General features: G+C 41.7%; 1 protein-coding gene across 2 annotated transcripts in view; it reads right to left on the bottom strand.

Annotated features, from left to right (window-relative positions):
* Positions 1-2121: 2121 nt before the first annotated feature.
* The window catches only part of TBK1 (TANK binding kinase 1), a 67965-nt gene continuing 52794 nt past the window's right edge, over positions 2122-17292 (bottom strand). For both annotated transcript variants that reach the window (XM_031683111.2, XM_072973007.1), the window contains 2 exons: positions 4206-4330; positions 2122-2380 (listed from right to left, as the gene is read on the bottom strand). Coding sequence is in view for 1 of the 2 variants with exons in the window: in XM_072973007.1 (XP_072829108.1) it covers positions 4324-4330 (7 nt within the window). In the remaining variant the exon portion in view is untranslated. The remainder of the gene's footprint in view (positions 2381-4205; positions 4331-17292) is intronic.

Below are 17292 nucleotides of genomic sequence, written 5' to 3'. Positions count from 1 at the left end.
TTACTTTCATAATCACAAAAATATGGGCAATATAAAGGCAATTTGATTTGCAAAGTCAGTCAAGTTTGAGTTTCATAATATTCATGGTATTGGATTTAGAAATTGTTGACACAACATTGTAAAATGACTATAACTCAATAAAAAAATGTTAAAAAAAAAGAAATTGAATACCAGGTTTCATTAAAATCTAAAGTTGATAAATGACTAAATTTTGGCGGGGGTAGGTAATTAGGCTTATTTATATATATATATATATATACGTATGTATGTATGTATGTATCTATTTGCTTATAAAAGAGGTACCAGGGATTGAACCCAGGACCTCTTGCTTGCTAAGCATGTGCTCTACCACTGAGCTATACCCTCCCCACCTAAAAAAGTTTTAAAATACATTTTATAGTTGAAAAGTGCTCCTTCATGGCTCTTGAAAATAGTATTGTCAAATTCTTTAACAGAAAGTTTGCACAAGCGTACACCCTCACCAGCAGTTCCTAAGCTGGTTTATCTCACCATAATTCACTTGTAGTCTCCTGCACAGTGTATTGCATTTAAAATTTGTTGTTGTTTTTTAAAGGCTTAGTTAGTCCCTTAAGATTTGGTGAGTGAGGTGGGGAAACGATTGAGTAGTTAGGTCTATTCCATCAGCCACTTTTCAAAGTCCTCACCATAGCAAAAAGCAGCAGCAATAGGTGTTCTCTTCAATAAGTGGTGCTGGGGAAACTGGACAGCCATACAGAAAAGGATGAAATTGGAACATTATCTAACACCATGTATAAAAATAAACTCAAAATGGATTAAAGACCTAAATGTAAGACTGAAGGAGTCTAAAACTCCTAGAGGAAAACATAGGCAGAACACTCTGACATAAATCACAGCAATATTTTTTTGGATCCATCTCCTAGAGTAATGCAAATAAAGACAAAAATAAACAAATGGGACCTAATTAAACTTACAAGCTTTTGCACAGCAAAGGAAATCAAAGACAAAATGAAAAGACAACCTACAGAATAGGAGAAAATGTCTGCAAACAATGCGACTGACAAGGGCTTACTTTCCAAAATATACAAATAGCTCATGCAGCTCAATATCAAAACTAACTAACTAACTAACTAACTAATCAAAAGATGGGCAGAAGATCCAGAGAGACATTTCTCCAATGAAGATGTGCAGATGGCCAAGGCACATGAAAGGATGCTCACCACCACTAATTACTAGAGAAACACAAATCAAAACCACAATGAGGCATCACCTCACACCAGTCAGAATGGCTGTCATTAAAAAGTCTACAAATAATAAATGCTGGAGTAGTTTACTGTACATGAATTATACCACAATAAAGGTGTTTTTAAAAATAATAAATAAATAAATAAATAAATGCTGGAGAGGGTGTGGGGAAAAGGGAACCCTCCTACACTGTTGGTGGGAATGCAAATTGGTGTGGCCACTATGGAGAACAGTATGGCAGTTCCTTAAAAAATTAAAAATAGTGTTACCATATGATCCAGTGATCCCACTCCTGGGTATATATCTGGAGAAAACTATAATTTGAAAAGGTACATGCACACCCCCCCGCCCCCCAATGTTCACAGCAACACTATTTACAATAGCCAAGACATGGAAGCAACCTAAATGTCCATCAACAGATGACTGGATAAAGAAGATGTGGTATATATACACAATGGAATACTAACAGCCATAAAAAAAAGAATGAAATAATGCCATTTGCAGCAAAATGGATGGACCTAGAGAGATTATCATATTAAGTGAAGTAAGTCAGACAGAGAAAGACATACGATATTGCTTATATGTGAATCTAAAAAAATGATACAAATAAACTTATTTGCAAAATAGAAATAGACTTCCAGACATAAAAAACAAACTTATGACTACCAAAGGGGAAAGGGGAGAGGGATAAATTAGGAGTTTGGGATTTACATGTACATACCGTTATGTATAAAATAGTTAACCAGCAAGGACCTACTGTATAGCACAGAGAACTATACTCAATATCTTATAATAATGGATAATGGAAAAGACTCTGAAAAAGAATATATATATATGTGTGTGTATAATTGAATCACTTTGCTGAACACCTGAAACTAACACATAATAAATCAATGATACTTCAAAACAATTTTTAATAATTTTTTTAAAGCAGCAGCAAAATAGGAGTGAGAGAATAATTTCCTTGGTTCTTGGCCAAATTCTACAGCTTCTAGATGATTCTGCTTGAAATAATCTTCTCGAGGGTCTTCACGGATTTGACAACACAATCAGCTAATACACATTTCCCAAAGGTTAATATCCTGAGTCTTGAGATATTGCCAGGACTCGGAATCCTGCAAATGACTTGGGAACCATCGCATTGATCATTTTGCACCTTTAAAGCCCATGAGAAAGTAAGTGTCAAATCCCAGTACAACTCACAAGAGTGGATTGGTTGGGTAGAACATTAAAACAATGTATTATACTGGGTATGCCTCAAGAAGAGAAAAACTATCCAAAATCTAATTTAATTCTCATCACCCCCTGTGAAGTATGTATCATTACCCGCCAGAGGTCGGTGCAGGAAATTACATGCTACAGTGGCATTCTCAGCTGGGGGCTTCTTACCCTAATACAGACAAATTTTATACTCAGCCCATTGGGAAGGGTTTTTCGTATGTTCTGCTTGGCCCTATCTGGCAAACCAAATCTGGGGCTTCCCAAAATATCAGCTCCTCCTAAATTACAAATTCTACAGTTTAAAAATAATTGAACTAAAATAAATTAAATGTCAAATTATGTTTTCATTTTCTAAAACTTTTAGAGCCATGTAGGAGAGCTCCGTATGACTTTCAAAAACATCTTTGTAAGAAAATAACATAAATTATTCAAGCTTTGGTAGTTCAGGTACCTTTTGAGAAGCTTCCTAAAGCATTTGTTTAAACTTTACACTCGAACTCAGCATTTTTTTTCCAAGCCATACAAACATGTATTTGTTCTCCCTCGAGCTTCTCATAATACCTCTATTATTCTCTCTGCTCACTCCAAAGTCATCCTATTAAATTACAAACTGCATTTCTAATCCAAGCTTTCCTTGCTGAGATGAAGGCATTTTCTGAAGTTAGTTTCAAAGCTGGTACAACTTTGCAGGAACCCCAATAGGATCCAGCTGTAAAATTCACATTCGTCACTAGTTTAAATGAAGCCACCAGTTTGCCAGAAAAACTATTATTCATGCCCTTTACAGATTCCCCATTCGTTCCCTGTGCCTCTGCCAAGGGTAATTAAGTCGGATGGGAATTTAGCAGATGTGAGCCACACACGCTGAACAAACTCATCACAACAGCTATTACTGCTCTGATCAAGAGTTAACTTCGTTGGGGGAAAAACAAATGGCAAAACCATGGATCTGGTCTTTTGTGCTCAGCATTGGTCACGGGCTGTGCCCTTGGCCCCAGACTGAAAAAGAGCTTCATTTACCTACGGGGGGGAAGATGACTATTGCTGTCTGATTTGGGTCATCCTATTCAGACCTGACAGTGAGCTCCCAGAAGCTGATGAGATACTCAAAGATCATTTAATGCCTGTGTCCCCAGCCTTCTGGGAAACAAATAGCTGACTTTTTAAGAGTAACCTTGACACGTCAGGAGAGAAGATGCTAGAAATAGTCAAGTTTGCAGAGGAGTGGGCTTTACTGCCAGTTGTACCCCTTCCTTCTGGAAATCTCAGCAAACCAGGGAGAACAGTGAGAAGGGAGGTCTGGCAGAAACCAGGCTGAGGATCTATTGGAAGCAGACCACCACCAGCTCGTTGGAGATCCTTGCTTTAATGGAACCCGTAAAGACTGATGGGTTCCCGACCAGGTGTGCATGCTGAGGTTCTTTATCAGATGAAGAAACAACCAACACACACGTTCAAAGTTCACGTCCTGCTTTGAGCAGCAGTGAGTACACATGTCAACCAGACGGCATCCTGAACGTGGACCAGTCATCGTACCGATCAACGCCTCGTTTCTCATCCCAGATCTGTCGGATAAACTATTGGCACAGTCTATCCTGTTACTTCTAGAATCCCAACCCATAGTCATGCAACAAGCCCTGAGGAAAGGAGTCGTGGCAGAGAGTGAACACGAGCCAGAGCTTGTGAGGGAAGGAGACCAGTCTACGGGTGACGGCACTGCCCCCAAGCGCAGAACACCGCAAGCACCGCAGAGCACCTACCTGAGGGCTCTTTAGGCTTGAGTTCCTTACTTCACAGGTGGGCATGCAGCTTGGTAATTTCCCATTTTGTGGATAATCCAGATGTACCAGGTCTCGGCAGTAAGAATGACATACGTATTTACCCTCTGAAGGAGGAAGCACACACAATTCCTGGTCAGCTGTATGTGGGTCTCCATCCATCTGACATATTTTTTTTTGCATTTTTTCTCTTTAATTAGTTAATTAATTATATATTATGCATATGTTAATGTTTATTATTTTTATTGAAGTTGCAATTTTCAAATTGAGATAAAATTCACATAACATGCAATTCAGCCATTTTAAAGGGCAAGTCAATGACTTTTAGTGCGATCATAAAATTGTGCGACCATCACTGTCATCTAATTCCAGAGCGTTTCCTCCAGCCCAAGAGCAAGCCCTCTACATGTTAGCAGCCACTCCTTCCTCTGTCCCCTGGCAACTGCTAATCTACTTTCTGTCCCTGTGGATTTGCCTGTTTTGGATATTTTGTATCAATGGAATCATACACTATGTGGTCTTTGGGGTCCAGCTCCTTTCACGGAGCACGATGATTTTAAGGTCCATCCATGGTGCAGCATGTATCAGCATTTCATTCCTTCTTATTGGTGAATAACATTGCATTGCCTGCAAGTGCTGTATTTGGTTTATCTATTCACTTGACGGGCATTGGGTTGTTTCCATTCCTAGGAGTAGAACTGCTAGGACATATAGTAACTGTTTAATATTTTTTTGTCAGCTTCACTAATATAATCTCTACAGTGAAGCCTCTAAACAGTTTTGAACCCATGCTACTGTCAGTAAAAAAAAAAGGGGGGGGGAGAAATTGAACATATACCTATAATGTATGCAGAGCAAGCAATTTTATTTATTTGTAATTTTATATGTGTACTACTATATTAATATATCACATATATAATAAGATGCATGAGAATGGAAAAATCTAAGGATGATATTGAAAACTAAGTACAAAGAATGTCTAGTATCTTCTCGGTCCCTAGTGGGTTATCTTGCACACCTACAGGTACACCCAGTATTGCCCAGACTCCTGTCTAGGGCATTCCTCTGGCTACAACCTCTCCACAGAGACCATGAGATATGCCCCTTGGAGCCAATACGGCTGCTTTCTGGGTCTCACCCTCTGGGCACCCAGGACTCAGAATTTCCCTGCCCAGTTGGTCTCCAGCCTGCTCCCAGGGCCCCTGCAGGCTTCTTGCCTGGGTCCTCCTGTGTGTTCACCCCAAGGCCCAGGGACTTTCCAGGAGTAGTTGTGTGGGTTGGGGTTGGACACGTGCCCTGAGGTGTCACAGGACAAAGGTAATTGTGCAAGGCCTTTTGTCAGCCATAAAAAAGAATGAAATAATGCCCTTTGCAGCAACATGGATAGACCCAGAGATTACCATATTGAGTAAAGTAAGTCAGACAGAGAAAGACAAATATCATATGATATCACTTACATATGGAATCTAAAAAAAAATGATACAAATTCTATTTACAAACCAAAAACATGGACATAGAAAATAAACTATGGTTACCAAAGGGCAAAGGGTGGAGAGGGATAAATCAGGGTTGGGGGATAACAGATACACATTACTATATATAAAACAGATAAACAACAAAAACCTACTGTATAGCACAGGGAACTATACTCAGTTTCTTGTAATAACATATAATGGAAAAGAATCTGAAAAAGAAAAATATGTATGTATGTATATGTATAACTGAATCACTGTGCTGTACACTTGAAACCAACGTTGGAAATTAACTCAATAAAAAATTTTAAAATCTTCAAACTGTACTAACACTAACCCAATAACACCACTTCTAAGAACTTACTCTAAAGAAATAATCATGATGTGAGGAAGGACTTATGAACAGGTATCTTTACTGTAACGTTGAAAACTTGGGCAGAAATCAAATGTACAACAATGGGAAGTCAGTTAATACGGTACATCTATGTGATAGGAGACTGGGATGTGATCAATAAGTGATGTTGGAGAACAGTATTCAATGACCTGAGAAATTGTTAAAGGAGACGTTCAAATTACAAAGAAGAATATACGTTATGATTCAATGTTTAAAAATATATACATAGAAGACACTAATGAGTTCATCTCAGAAACAGACTTGCAGACATAGTAAACAATCTTACGGTTACTTGGGGAAAAGGGAGTGGGAAGGGATAAATTTGGGAGTTCGAGATTTGCAAATATTAACTACTATATATAAAAATACACAAAAAACAAACTTCTGTAGAGCAAGGGAACTATATTCAATATTTTGCAATAACCTTTAATGAAAAAGAATATGAAAATGAATATATGTATGTATATGCATGATTTTGGACATTATGCTGTACACCAGAATTTGACACATTGTAACTGACTGTACTTCAATGTAAAAAATATATGTATATACAAAGAAAAAAGATAAGGATATGTGTCAATGACCAACTATTGGGATTTAAAATTTTATCCTTTTTTGTATTTTGTATTTTCTACAGAGCTCATCTAATTCTTTTGTAATCAGAAACAAATCACTTATAATATTCATAATGGTGAGACATGTTGTGGTCCTCAACTAGAAGGCTGGCAGTGAGGATGAAGATGAAAAGTCAAATTTGAGAGATGCCTAAAAGCTAGTGTTATGGGATGAATCTCCTGCAGATTCATTTGTTGAAGACCTAACTCCAGCACCTCAGAATATGACTATGGTTGGAGATAGAGCCTTTAGAGAAGTAATTAAGAAAGAATGAAGTCATGTGGGTGGACCCTAATCCAATACGGCTGGTATTCTTATAAGAAGAGGATATTAGGACACAGATGACTCACAGACCAAGGGGTAACCATGGGAGGACACAGGGAGAAGATGGCCAACTCCATGCCAAGAAGAGTCCTCAGAAGAAGGCAATGCTGCTGACACCTTGCTCTTGGACTTTCAGCCTCCAGGACTGGGAGGAAATACAATTCGCTGTTTAAGCCCCCAGTCCGCTGTGTTTTTTTATGGCAGCCCTAGCAAACGAATACAACTAGTCTTGTCAGGATTTTGATACCCGGAGGGAGGACTGTAAGATGACTCCCAGGTGATGCTTTTCACAAGGAGAGGATGCTGGTAGAAAGGATGAAGGGGTGGGCTCTGGGCCGTCTGACATGGGGGTGCCAGGGGAACAAGGAGGGAAGATGTCCCGTACGCAGTTGGGTGTGGGAGTCTCTGGTTCAGGGGGGAAGAGCCGAGATGGAGTTGGAGATGGGGAGTCATTTAGCTCATTAAGTTGTATGGGAGACCTGGGTGTGACAGGGAGTCATCTGAGGTGGGGGTACCTACTGGAAAGAGTGTGGGTGGTTGGTCAGACCGTCTGGCTTTGAACTCTGTCCCAACCACTGACTGGCTGTGAGGATTTGCACAAGTTACCCTCTGTGAGCAGAGGGGAGAGTGGAGCCTCACAGGGCCCCTGCGAGCCTTAAAGTGATGTGACATGTTACATCCTAGAATGTTCTAGAATCGGAGCTCACACAAAGTGGCAGCTCCTCCTAGGACACTAAGAGCTAGGAGAAGGAGAGATCCCAGATGTTGAAGGGCTGCTTTGAAGAAGACTGAGAAGTAAAATTCAGAGACGCAAGAGGAGAAGAAAGCAAAAGCGTGGGGAAGGAAGTCAAGACGGGAGAAAGTTTCCAGAAATCGCGGGGCAGCACTGGCGCGTGTCAGAGGAGCCAGGGGAGGGAAGTGTGGAACAAAGTGCAGGGATGCACTCCAAAGCCGTATTCCGTATTTTCCCTCTTCCACGCTTGTGCACCCTCTTTTTTTTCCAGAAGCTCCAGAGTTCTCCCTTCTCATCTGGGAACTAGACTGACACTGCTATGACTTACACATGTCTAAAACACCCAGCACAGGCAAACTGAAGTAGAGGGCTGTGCGCTAGTCAGCACTCAAGAGGGAATTCACTAGGAAACATTTTCTCTTTTGATGTATTTTTGTTTCTGATTCATAATTAATTTTAATCTCTAGCACTATAATGTCAAGCCTACAGCAGGCCCACTATTTCCTTTTATGAAGAGTTTACTTGAAAAAAGGAAAGCAAAACCCAAGCATCGGGAAAGTTTAATCCCCTTCTTGTAAATGGAGTTTTAATGGGATGGGAATATGTTTAGGGGGAAACACTGATTTACGGGACTGCAGGGAATTTTGGAAGGCTATCTACCAAATTTCATCTACACTAAAAGGCACTTAAAAAAAAACTTGTTTGTTTTGGGGGGCAGGTAATTGGGTTGATTTATTTATTTTTAATGGAGATACTGAGGACTGAACCCAGGAACTCGTGCCTGCTAAGCAGGTGCTGTACCACTGAGCTATACTTTCCCCCTAAAAGGCACTTTTTAAAAAACACATAACTATCTCTGAAATGAACTTACATCTTACAATGAATGGTGCATCAGATAATTGACAGCATTTGCCTTTCTTAGTGATTCATAAAATAATATCACAATTGATGGCGTCTCAGGTAAGATGAACGTGGCAATGCTTTGCCTTAGGACCAGGCAAGCTATTCTAGAAACACAACTAGTGATTTGTTTTGTAAGGCCCTCTGGATAATAGTAATAAGATGGGCACGTGGCAGACGCACAGCCTCAGCAACATTTTCCATAGCTTAGGATAAAGGTGGGCATCTTTCTGTGCACACCAAGAAACAAGACAGCTCGTGGCTTAAAACCAGGTAGAAGTTCCCCCTGGGTCCATTCCAGCCCTTCTCACCTTCTCACTCCATGCACACACACACTCACACACACGCACATCCCGTGAGCCCCCTCTGGTTCCCCCGCCCAACCTTGCAGAGGTCTTTACTAGCCTCAGGATAGGTAATCTATCTGTCACTGGCAAGAGAGGAGTGGGAGATCTACCTCTTTTACTAATTACTTAATTTCTGTTAAATCCTCATTTAAATTTTGTTGCTAATAAATGCCTGCCGACTTTTGAAGCTCTCGGAAACACCCTGCATTTTACAGGCAAGACCCTGTCCACACTGCGAGCCTGAATGCAATTTCCGTTGCTTCCCGAGAAAGACTTGGGAGCCGCGGACTAAACCCTGGAAGTCCTTGAGTCCTTTTAGGAAGAACTGGAAAGGCAAGACACATGTCTTTGATATTTATAACTGGTCAAAATTAATGCTGGCGTTAGTGTTCCATCTGTTATGGAAAATTTAACCTCCTGAGCGGTCCTGTAATAGAAAGAAGCTGCAGGGCGCCGCTGTCACCACCCTTTTGTTTAATTCATGCGACATTTGAAAGCATATTGGCCTACGAGAAATAAAGCTTACTTGTGAACTGACTTATAATGAACTCAGATGCCCAGAAACCCAGGCAGCAGGCCCGGCTGAAGTGTTTATCCCCAGCCCTGCAGGCCAGCTGCGTCCTTCTGCTACATCAAAGGCACAAACAACTGAACCAACGTGGAGACCCTCGGTCCTCCCGGTGGCCCGGGTGCCGTCAGACTGTCAGAAGCAAGGGTAACCTACCGGGTATGCGGGTTTTCTTCACCTGCAAGTTGATTTTGCCCGAGAGCTTATAAATCGCAGTTCCCATCTCCGAGCCCCGGCTCTGTGTGCGGCCCAGAGAGACAGCTGAGGGTGACAGGCTGAGGGGGCCAGCCCCCGGTGACCTGTGTGACTCAGAGCCCACCAGGAGGCCGGGCCTCCTTCCACTCCCTGGTTTCGTGTATTTTTCCAACAGGCCACCAATATGCCCAGTGGCTCTGCTCATCAGGGCTGTCATACTCGTACAACCAAGTCCATAGATCAGGTGAGAAGAGGTTGAGGGAGCATCTCCCAGACCACGGCTTGTTTGGAGATGCCTGTATTGTGGTTGTTAAGGCCTCTGGACACAGATGGTCTAAGCTGTGTGACCTTTCGCAAGTTATTTAACCTCTCTGTGCCTCCATTTCTTCTTCTGTAAGGTAGTTCCCATCACACTGAATTTGGTAAGTATGAAAAGTACTTAGAATACTAGGAAAACCCCACTTCATATGACAAATCAGATCACGGTTCCTGGTGGTGGAGGCGGGAAAGGACCCCAACAACAGCAGCCAAGAATTAGGAGAAGAATGAGGGCCTACTGTACAACACAGGGGACTAGATTCATTATCTTATAATAGGCTATATTGAGAAAGAATATGAAAAGGAGTATGTATACATACATATGTATAACTGAATCACTATGCTGTACACCAGAAACACCAGAAACTAGCATAATATTGTAGACTGACTATACTTCAATTAAAAAAGAATTAGGAGAGGGGAGGTATAGCTCAAGTGGTAGAGTGCCTGCTTAGCACGCACAAGGTCCTGGGTTCAATCCCCAGTACCTCCTCTAAAAATAAATGAATAAACTTAATTACCTCCCCACAAGATAAAAATTTTTAAAAACTTAGAAAGAAAAAAGAATTAGGGGAAGAAGCAAAACTGTATTCATCATTCAACCAGGTCCATAAACAGGACTTTTCTATTTGTACTGAGAGTCTGAGATCCGTCCTGAGAGCACGAACTGCTGTCTAGTGTCCTTGCCTCCTGTGAGAACCCTTCCTCAGCTTTCTCTCCACAGTGGCTGCCTTTCTTGTGGTTAGAAATCCTGAGTAGCTGTGCTGTTCTGTCCCTGATCGCCCCCTGTTGTCAACTTTGAGGCATTTTTATCCCTTGGTTAAACTCTCAAGTCAATCCCTTGAGGAAGGGGGACTTGCTTCACTTTTCGGGTGCCCTGAGCCAGAGGAGAGTTGATTTCACCAAAGCCAGATCTCACAGAGGAGGGCGGTCAGGATTTGGTACAAAACCTTCAGCAGCACAAAAATAGCCTTTCTTATTTCTCAGCTGGCTCTGTCATTTACCAGCATGGGATCTGAGTTCTCAGTTTTCACATCTGTAAAACGCAGGGGTGCTTCTAGGTGACCGCTGAGGTCTCTGTAGATTCTGATTTCCGCTGGGATTCTCGGATTGGAGTTTGCACAACCTTGGGAGGGAAGGATGCCACGGAATCCACACAAAGCTACAGGCTACATATAGTTCGCCTTTCTAAAGCATCAACATTATTTTTTATATTAAAACAAATCTGGGAGTGTGGTGGAATGCAATTCAAAATTTCCAAGTTTTTTTTTTTTCAAGAAAAAGGTGAGATTTTTAAAATGTTCATCCTGGAAAAAATAGCGATGATGGTTGAACACTGTGAATGTAATGTCACTGAACTATCATATGTAAAAATGGTTAAAATGATACTTTTTCTGTTATATATATTTTTTTACCACATTAAAAATATTTTAAAACAGTATTCAGGTAGACTAGAGAGTCCAGAAATAAACCCACACATACTTGGTCAACTGATTTTTGACAAAGGTACAAAATTCAGTGGAGAAAGGATAATCTTTTAAACAAATGGTGCTGGGACACTTGGACATTCACATGCTTTCCGTGTATTTTAAAATAAACTTCAATTTATACCTCTCATCATATACAAGAATTACCTCAAAATGGATCATAGATTTAAATGTGAAACCTATAAGTATAAAATTTCTAGAAGAAAACACAGATGGAAATTTTCATATCATTGTATTAGGCAAAGATTTCTTAGCTAGGACACCAAAAGCATAACTAATAAGAGAAAAAAAATGTAAGAAGTCTTCAAAATTACAAGCTGCTTCTCTTCAAAAGACACTATTAAGAGAATGAAAAGACAAACCACAGGCTGAAAGTAAATATGTGCAGATCACATATCTGATCCAGGAAAATATAATGAATTTCAAAACTGAATAGAAAGTAAACAGTCAATTTAAAATATAAGCGATAGATGTGAACAGACTTCACCAAAAGAAGATACATAGATGGCAAATACGCACATGAAAAGATGCTCACCATTATTAGTCATTAGAGAAATGCAACTTAAAACCGCAATGAGATACTGCTACACACCTATTAGAATGGCTAACATGAAAGAGTGACCATAGCACGTGCTGAGGAGGAGCAACCAACTCTTTCTTACACCCTGCTAATGGGGATGTAAAGTGCCAGGACTGCTTTGGAAGAACAGTTGCACAGTGTCTTAAAAAATTAAATATACAGCTATCATATGACCCAGCCATTCCACTCTATGTATTTACCCAAGAGAAAGGGACGACTTTGTCCACACAAAGTCTTGTCCACAAACATTCACAGCATCTTTATTTTTAATAGCGCCAAACTGGAAACAACTGAAATGTCCATCAGCAGATGAATGGAAAAGCAAATTGTGGTACAATGAGATACTATTCAGCGATTTTTAAAAGTGAACTGTTTTGATACACAAGACAATGTGGAAGAATTTTTAAAATAATTATACTGAGTCAAAGAAGCCAGACAGAAAAAGAGTACGTGTTCTAAGATTCCACTTATATAATCCAGAAAATGCAAACTAATCTACAGCAACAGAAAGCAGATCAGGGTTCCATGGTGGGGGCAAGAGGGGTTAAAGGGGCATGAGGAAGTTTTGGAGAGTGATGCATGCGTTCATTCTTTTGACTGTGGTGACTCCCAAGGTTTTGGGGTCAAGTTCTTCTCAGATGGGAGTAGCTTGGTAGACAAGTGTGTAGGCTCTCAGGCAGCAGGGCACAGGCATGGTACTAGAGAGGGAAACCTCTCACCAAGCTGGGTTGCCACAAGAAATGAAGACAGAGTCCCTTGAGATCTCTGTCTTCTCTTTGCTTGTCACAGCAATAATTTGGGTGAACAATCTTATTGGTTAGGTTTTCCCGTATTTTTGCCAACATGGTACTATTGGTGAGATTATTTTGATTATGCGTAATGAGAATCCTACCTTCAGGGGGTGGGAAGGGACAGCATGAGATTTTGAAATGTAGAATAGATAAACAAGATTATACTGTATAGCACAGGTAAATATATACAAGATCTTATGGTAGTTCACAGAGAAAAAAATCTGACAATGAATATATATATGTTCATGCATAATAGAAAAATAGTGCTCTACACTGGAATTTGACACAACATTGTAAAATGATTATGACTCATTAAAAAATGTTAAAAAAAAAAAAGAATCCTATCTTAAGCCAATAAAAAGTGTATTGGCTCACATACCGATAAGTGCAAGGACACATGACATTCAGGTATGGCTGGATCCAGGAGCTCAAACAAGCTCATTGGCTCTTTTTTTTTTATGAATTATTTTTTTAAGCCTTTTTTTTTTTTGGTCAGGGGAGGTAATTAAGTTTATTTATTTATTTATTTTTTAGTGGAGGTACTGGGGATCAAACCCAGGACCTTGTGCGTGCTAAGCATGCACTCCTCCACTGAGCTATATACCCTCTCCCCACACTGGCTCTTGATCTATCTCCATCTCTCTGCTTTCCTTTCCCCTGTGATGGCTTCATCTTCAGGAAGGTCTTCTCTCATGGTGGCAAGGTGACTGTCAGCAACCCCTGACCCACATCTAACAGACAGGTTACTTCTTTTTCTTAAGTTCCATGGAAAGATTCAGGACTGACTCTGGTTGGGTGGACTTATGTCTATGTCTAGATGTTAGAAAATACTGATTGGCCAGGCGTAGGTCACGTGTCCACCCATGGATCAACTGCAAGCAGAGAATGAATGATTTCTCCAAGACAATCACATCCCCACTACACCTTCAACATCACCCCTACCAAGAACTACCAGTTAGCTTAACGTGGTGCTTAATTGTAGTTCCTGAACACTTGACTTTGGAGAAGTCATTGCATTTTGTATTAAAGATATACAGAATTATGAACTCACATAACTGGAGAGGACATTTAAGGTCCATTCACTCAGGTTTTCTACCCCTTGTTCCTTTTAGGCTCTGGCTTAGAAGCTAATTGTATTTCCTTGCATATGATCTTTCAATCTGGAAAAATGTACAGTGAAGTAAATATAAAAGCCTCCCCCTTTGCATTCTCTCTAGAGAGCCCTTAATTTCCCAGCAACCCCATGGAATGCTATAGATGAGGGGACTGAGGTTCAGAAAGGTTAGGTAACTTATGGGAGGCCAAGCTCATGGTGACGGGATTAGGACCTGCTCCTCGCTGGCCTCTCCGTGGGTGGACACCCGCCCATAGCGTCATCAGCCTCCAGGAGTCACAGCTGTGCAGGGTCAGTCCCGCAGCGCCTCACCTGTCCTGTGTGCTGTTACCCAGCGCCCACTTTGGGGTGGTAGGTTGAAACAAGATGAACCTACACTTTCAACGTCCTCTTCTGCTTAATGCTAAAGTGAGGTTTCCTTTGTAGCCAATTTAATGTGTAAGGATTCTTTCCATTTGCTAACATCAGACTAACGAAGGAATGTTCTCTTTTCAGTACGTTTCAGTGCGCCTTTTAAGAACACTAGAACCAGCAGGGGTGGACGTGGAGGAAGGAGCACTGTCCTAGTTAGAAGGAAACCTGAATCCTCTATTTCTGGTTTTGCCCACAGCTCCCTGGATGACCTTTGAAAATCCGCTTAACCTCCCTAAGTCTCAGTTTCCTGAACTGAAGTTGGATTTGATCAGTGTTTCTCGCTGGCGGTAGACTTACCTCGGTGGTACCTAAAACGAAAGCTTTAAATTTTCGGTAGTTATGCGCTAATTTCAATGCGTAAAAGAATATAATAGTACATCAAATCAGTTATTTTCCATCATCTTAGGATGATGCTAAGTAAAAAGGGCGTGTTACTTAGCAAAAAACTTAAGTGAATTCTATCAGAGGCTTATGTGAGTATGGCAAAAATTGTGACGACGGCCTGTAAGTTGCTGACATTTGGGAAACCCTGGATGGGGGAAATGAGAGCTACCATTTACAGAGCACTGACTACGTGCCAGGAACCAGGCAGTTTGTAAGAATTAAGTTATTTAATTCTAAAAGCAATTCCAAGCAATAAGCACTGTCTTTATCATCTCTATTTTACAGAAGAGGACGCTGGGGCAAAGAGAGGTGACTTGCTTTCTTACCAGTAAGTAGCAGAGCCAGGGTCTGACCTCAAGCCATGTTCTTCGTCTTCATGCACTGCTGGCAACCGTGGTGGAGAACACAGGACTTACTGCCAAGGACGGGGGTGTGTGTTTCAGCCTGGACGAGGTCCAGCACGAGGGCGGCATGAGAATCACCTGGGGAGCTAGTTAAAACTGCAAATTCGTAGCCTCTCCTCCAGAAATCCTGGTCCTTAGACTAGGGGTTCAGGACGCAAAGTTTTAACAATCACCCCCGAAAGTGCTGAAGCAGGTGGACCTGTGGGCTCATGCTGAAAAGTGGCTGCAGTCCTCGGAATATTTAGAATAATGGGCAGAAGTTGGGAGATGAGCTCACCACAGCCTCTTCTCCCTCGTTCACCCAGCTCGTCACTCACACCTGCGGCCCTTTGCTGCCTGTAGGACAGAAGTAACGAGCTGACCACGCTGTGCTTTCAACTGTTCTTTCACACACATCACAGGAACAGCAGTGAGGAATCTTCTGATCTTTATTCTCAAGTCTGTTCTGACAGCAAGTCTCCATGTTCCTGATCACCCTACCAGGAATAAAAGAAACTCCAAAGCAGAGAGCAGTAGGAAAGGAGACTCTGAAACAATTCAGTGCAAAGCCAATAAATTCTGTCTGAAGAATCACGCCCATGTTCACCACTGCCACATGCCAGCCCGTTTCCCCTTTCTGCAGCCAAGGCTCATTATGATCACAAGTAGACTGAGTACATGGAGCTTAAAAAGGCTGAAGAAGAAGTGGGAGAATGTACACGACTCTTCCAAACAGGCAGTGAAGACCAGAGACATCCGTGCCCAGGTATAGCTTTGCTAGTCAGACCTGCCCAAGAGTGAGACAGAAAAGAGGAGGAGAAAGAAGAGAAGATGCTTTCAGGGCTTCTGGAAAGAAGGACATCACCCTCTGGTTATAGTCCTTCTTAGACGCACAATCTAGAAAATAGGTAACAAATGTACACAAAGGGGAGGGTATAGCTCAGTGGCAGAGCGTGTGCTTAGCACGCACAAGGTCCGGGGTTCAATCCCTAGTGCCTCCATTAAATAAATAAATAAACCTAATTACCTCCCTCTCCCCCCAAAAAACAAAATAAAAGAAATGTACAAAAATAGCTGCAATTCAAAATACGAGATGGTAACAAGTACCACAAGAGAAGTGCAAATGTTTTTAAACAGATATGGAGCAAGTCTGATGAGCAGATGAATGAAAAGATTTTAAAAACTCTTAAGACCTGATGCCTGACAATCGGATGAAGAGGATGGAGCTGGGGCACGAGCTCTGCAGCCTGCCATGGGCCCCCCAGTTCTCATTTTTCTTACACTTGAGTTTGCCTTTTATTTTTATTTTTTTTGGCAGGGGGAGGTAATTAAGTTTATTCACTTATTTTATTTTTAAGAGGAGGTGCCGGGGATTGAACCAGGACCTCGTGGATGCTAAGCATACGCTCTACCGCTTGAGCTACCCCCTCCCCACTCCCCCTTGCCTTTTGATTCAGTCACACCTGGATTCCTATAGGTGTATCAGTCTGCATATCAGCTTGGTGTGGACGCTGATGTGATTATTGCAGAGGATGCAATGCAGGAAATGTGTGGAGACAGGACTGGCCACGTGGGCCTTAAATGCCATACAAAGGAGTCAGTGGCACCTTAGAAGTCAGTGGTTCTCCAGTGGACCAGAGCTGTAAACAACAGGGAGCCACCAACAGTGGGTGGCTTGGGAATGACGTGAGTGCACTGGGGCTTTAGAAACATCTCTCTGGGGGAAGCTGGGAGCAGAAAGGAAGGAAGCGCGATTAAAGGCAGAAGAACAGCTAGCAAGTGTTTACTGCAGTCGTCTAGTGGGGCTTGAGACCTCCCCTCCTTCCGCCAGCTTTCCAGTTGCTTCCTGAATTGGTCACCTGACCAGCTCAGGAACTGGGCTGTGGGAAGATCAGCCCAAGGTGAAGGCCACTTTATTAAAAACAGTTGTCCTGGTGGCAGTTTGCTTTTTCTGTGCCAGAGTTCAGGGTCTGTGGTCTTAGTCTATAAGCGACTCTGGGCCATATGCACATTTGGGAGCTGGTCTGTACAGAGAGCTCCTGCTGAAGGC

The sequence above is a fragment of the Vicugna pacos genome, chromosome 12 (genome assembly GCF_048564905.1).
Source record: "Vicugna pacos chromosome 12, VicPac4, whole genome shotgun sequence".
Classification (NCBI taxonomy): Eukaryota; Metazoa; Chordata; class Mammalia; order Artiodactyla; family Camelidae; genus Vicugna; species Vicugna pacos.
The sequence above is the reverse complement of the archived record's forward strand: the minus strand, read 5'-3'. Positions and strand labels throughout refer to the sequence as shown.